The 2941-nt window shown below is 28.0% G+C and overlaps 1 protein-coding gene across 17 annotated transcripts in view; it reads right to left on the bottom strand.

Annotated features, from left to right (window-relative positions):
- Nucleotides 1-301: 301 nt before the first annotated feature.
- The window catches only part of LOC106880867 (dual specificity protein phosphatase CDC14A), a 385993-nt gene continuing 383353 nt past the window's right edge, over nucleotides 302-2941 (bottom strand). For 11 of the 17 annotated variants that reach the window (XM_052969515.1, XM_052969513.1, XM_052969512.1 and 8 more), the window contains one exon: nucleotides 302-1016. In XM_052969515.1, coding sequence (XP_052825475.1) covers nucleotides 987-1016 — 30 coding nt within the window. In that variant the 3' untranslated portion in view covers nucleotides 302-986. The remainder of the gene's footprint in view (nucleotides 1017-2941) is intronic. The other 6 variants (XR_008264594.1, XR_008264589.1, XR_008264593.1 and 3 more) reach the window with 4 other exon arrangements.

The raw sequence follows: 2941 nt of genomic DNA on the forward strand, positions 1-2941 counted from the left end.
ATATATATATACATATATATATATATATACATATATATATATATATACATATATATATATATATACATATATATATATACATATATATATATATATACATATATATATATATATATACATATATATATACAGACACACACATAAGTATGCTAACATGTATATTTCTGTTTTAAGAGAAAATAGAGGTGAATACTTTCAACCAGCTTCAAAACAAAATTGTTTTCTGTATAATCTACTAACAAATATATTTTTAAGTAAATATGGAGAGGCATGTACAATAGGAATTTTATAGAAGCTCATGAGAAATGACACATGAAAAAATATTTATTATCAAAAATATGAACAAATCTCTAAATACATAAGTTCTTCATTTTATAGCAATAAGATGGCCATATCACTGTCTATAGCTTATAAATTTAACAAAGACCAATAGGCTAAATATTTTAGCAAAACAGATGCTATGGATAATTGGCTCTGTAATGCAGAAATTTAAACCAAGATTTTGTTTTGTGTTTTCATTTTTACAGATAAATAAAAACATACTTATTGCAATAAATATTCTATATTTTGATAATGAAGTTTTGAATATTATGACGTCTTCAACTAAATTTTTGTGGCAATAAAATAAGACTTTATCAATATTCAATAATTTAATTTTGTTTGTTTTAAATTCAGTTTTAATTTGGAAATTTTAAAAATATACAGTATTACTTCTAAAAATTAGCTTCTCTTCTTTATTTGACATAAAAAAAAAATGAAATGAAATGAAAAAGAGAATCAGAAAAAATAGCTGGAAATGATGTTGAGCAAACAGCTTCGAAATACTTAAAAGGAAGTTTCAGTGTACAATACTGATTTCCACAAGGCACTGAAAATATTTATATAATATTTTCCATATATATATATATATATATATATATATATATAAAACGTTGGACTAGTTGATAACAGCCTGACATTCTCGATGTGGTGGCACCAACAGATTTTTAACGGAAGTACGAAGGCTTGGTGAAGATCTGAAATAAAAAATATAATATTTGTAACAATATATGTAATAGTAAAATTAAGAAGAAAAAAAGCATGTATTTTATACTATTTCTGATCATCTGTATATTATTATGTGTTAAATGTCTCCTTTAATCTTTCTGTAGAATGTCAATGAAAAGTGAAGCTAGTAGAGATCGGTCTTCTCAAAATAAAATTTATAGGAGAATATGAATCTAGTATTGAAGCAAGTAAAATAGTTTGAAAGTCATTTCTAACAGCTTACAGCTTTTAGAAGTAGCTTAATTTCATTTCATGGTATCTATATTTAACTAGATGAATATAGTATTAAGTCATCAAGTATAAAATTTGCAGAAAAGAAAAAAAAGTTTGCTAATGCTTTATAAATACAAGGAATAATTTTATTCATTAAAGTATGCACCCATATTGTCTATACACTTTTGCCATTTCGGTGGTAGCTTGTCCAGCCTGGCAATCTAGAGTCAATAAAATTTTGGAAGGCTTATTTTACAACATCGTCAGAATTAAATTTTTTTCCTATCAAAAAGTTATCCAAGAGTGGATCTGTTGACTAATCTAGGCTGTTTTTTTGTAAGTTTATGCATCATTTTGTCCAGTTGGCTGTAGTATACTTCGGCCATGATTGATGAGCCAGGTTTAATGAAATCATAATGGATCACATCTGTGCCAGACCACCAAACATACACCATCAGCATCTTTTGATGAATTTTCCTTTCTGGATGTGTTTTGGTGGTTCATCTTTGTCCAACCATTGTGCTGAACGTTTATGGTTGTCGTATTGGATCCATTTCTCATCACATGATACAATTCGATTCAAAAATGATTCATTTTGTGACGAGAAAGTAGCATAATGCAGGCTTCCAAACATTGCTGTTTCTGATTTTCATTGAGTTCATGTGGAAACGACTTATCCAACTTTTTCCCTTTACCGATTTGAACTAGGTGAGTCAGTATTGTTTGCTTGCTAACACCAAACAACAATAATTCATGAGCACTTTGAGGTGGATCTCACTTGATGGTGGCTTTCAGTTTCTCATCATCTATCTTTGTTTCTGGTCGAACGCATTGTTCATTTGTGAGGTCAAAGTTACCAGAACAAAATTTTGCAAACCAATTTGATACTGTCTGCTGTGTATTAGAATGACATACTCCATTAATATTCCGAGTTGTCTGTGATGCTGTATTTCCAAGAAAGAACTCATATTTCAAAACCATATGAATTTCCGACTTATCCATCTCTAAACAAAAATAGCAAAAACAATTTATAATACTTTATAAAGTGCAAAATGAGTTAGAATAAAGAAATAGATGCGTCAGCTTTCTAACAATAGATAAAGATTGTCCATATATAATAATGGCACAAAATGAGCAGCTGTCAAAGTTTACCATATACCTTACTACAAATTTTATACTTGACGACCTAATAATTGAGAATTAAACATCCTAGTCTAGTAACAAGGTATCTTAAACATTCGATTTCATTAAAATTGAATGAAAAAAATAGATGGTAGTAAAAAGAAAAAAAAAATTTGAATAAATGTCACATTGGAAAATAATGAAAAGAAAGAAACAGACACAAATATATTTTATACATTAGCATATCCTATTAAATATAATTGGATATAATTTTGTTCAGATTAAAGTGTAATCTATAAATAAGGGTTTCCTGGGTAGCTTTGTTAGAACAGTACAAAATTGTCTTTATATTGTCAGTGTGTAGGATGAAAGCCTTATATGTGTAGTTTTTAACACGAGACAACATGAGACCAAATTAATGTATTTTGTCCATTTTGAATCTTAGTTAATTCAAATGAATTCTTTTGATAATCTCAGAGTTTTGGGATTACGAGTTATATTACTTTGTGTACACTTCCAGTTCACAACATTGCTTTATCTCCATTCATTCTAATTGTTG

The sequence above is a fragment of the Octopus bimaculoides genome, chromosome 7 (genome assembly GCF_001194135.2).
Source record: "Octopus bimaculoides isolate UCB-OBI-ISO-001 chromosome 7, ASM119413v2, whole genome shotgun sequence".
NCBI classification, from domain to species: domain Eukaryota; kingdom Metazoa; phylum Mollusca; class Cephalopoda; order Octopoda; family Octopodidae; genus Octopus; species Octopus bimaculoides.